This window comes from Theropithecus gelada, unplaced genomic scaffold (assembly GCF_003255815.1).
Source record: "Theropithecus gelada isolate Dixy unplaced genomic scaffold, Tgel_1.0 HiC_scaffold_1856, whole genome shotgun sequence".
Taxonomy (NCBI): domain Eukaryota; kingdom Metazoa; phylum Chordata; class Mammalia; order Primates; family Cercopithecidae; genus Theropithecus; species Theropithecus gelada.
Window position 1 is genome coordinate 5,364 of NW_020258286.1, and position 1,137 is coordinate 6,500.

The following is a 1,137-nucleotide window of genomic DNA, read 5'->3' on the forward strand; positions in this document are numbered from 1 at the left end:
ATACTATGAAATGATAAAAATTATAGAATAAATTAAAAATTCCGGAAATAAAAATAGATAAATTTCTAGGAACATAGAATGGCAGATCAAAGTAGAGAAATGATAGACAAAATGCTAGCAAAAAGTAAAAATTATTGAGCTAATAATTTTAAACTTAAAGTAGTTCTTACTATACAAAAAATGTATGGAAATATACTCACTCATATCTTTTTTTTTTCTCATTAAACTTTTTTAATGGGGCTCAAAATTCTGTGACAAATTTTTGGTCAAGTTGTTTCCATTAAAAAGCACTGATTTTAAAATTACTAAGTTACTAATAACTTAAAACTGCCACACGCAAAAAAGAAAACCAGAGAGGTCCACAAAACATTCTCCTTTCCTTCTGAAGGTTTTACGATGCGTTGTTATCATTAACCAGTCTTTTACTACTAAACTTAAATGGCCAATTGAAACAAACAGTTCTGAGACCGTTCTTCCACCACTAATTAAGAGTGGGGTGGCAGGTATTAGGGATAATATTCATTTAGCCTTCTGAGCTTTCTGGGCAGACTTGGTGACCTTGCCAGCTCCAGCAGCTTTCTTGTCCACTGCTTTGATGACACCCACCGCAACTGTCTGCCTCATATCGCGAACAGCAAAGCGACCTATTAAAAAAAAAATTTAGTATTACCAAAACTGTTCACAGTTGTACTTTTCATCTTTAACACAACTTATTTACGTTTAAGTAATCATCCTTACCCAAAGGTGGATAGTCTGAGAAGCTCTCAACACACATAGGCTTGCCAGGAACCATATCAACAATGGCAGCATCACCAGACTTCAAGAATTTAGGGCCATCTTCCAGTTTTTTACCAGAACGGCGATCAATCTTTTCCTTCAGCTCAGCAAACTTGCATGCAATGTGAGCCGTGTGGCAATCCAACACAGGGGCATAGCCAGCACTTATTTGGCCTGGATGGTTCAGGATAATCACCTTGGAAAAAAAGATTTGCGTTCAGTGTAAATCCAAAGTCTCAAATGACTTTAGCCTCTGCAATAAGGTAAGAACATGTTACTTTAAAAATTGTTACCTGAGCAGTGAAGCCAGCTGCTTCCATTGGTGGGTCGTTTTTGCTGTCACCAGCAACGTTGCCACGA

At 36.9% G+C, this 1,137-nt stretch overlaps 1 protein-coding gene across 1 annotated transcript; it reads right to left on the reverse strand.

The window, feature by feature from the left end:
* Positions 1 to 318: 318 nt before the first annotated feature.
* LOC112617471 (elongation factor 1-alpha 1-like) lies at positions 319 to 1,131 on the reverse strand. The gene is made up of 3 exons (XM_025374239.1): positions 1,071 to 1,131; positions 739 to 973; positions 319 to 644 (listed from the first exon to the last, which is right to left on the reverse strand). Exons 1-3 carry the CDS (start codon positions 1,095 to 1,097, stop codon positions 520 to 522), a joined length of 387 nt encoding a protein of 128 aa, XP_025230024.1. The 5' UTR covers positions 1,098 to 1,131; the 3' UTR covers positions 319 to 519.
* Between the last annotated feature and the right edge of the window lie 6 nt (positions 1,132 to 1,137).

What these genes read in the sequence shown, in the direction of transcription:
- LOC112617471 (XM_025374239.1), bottom strand. Translation starts at nt 1,097, where the DNA reads ATGGAAGCAGCTGGCTTCACTGCTCAG. An exon ending in CAGCTGGCTTCACTGCTCAG is followed by an intron (nt 974 to 1,070) that starts GTAACAATTTTT and finishes TTTTTTTCCAAG; the next exon opens with GTGATTATCCTGAACCATCC. An exon ending in CTCAGACTATCCACCTTTGG is followed by an intron (nt 645 to 738) that starts GTAAGGATGATT and finishes TTTTTTTAATAG; the next exon opens with GTCGCTTTGCTGTTCGCGAT.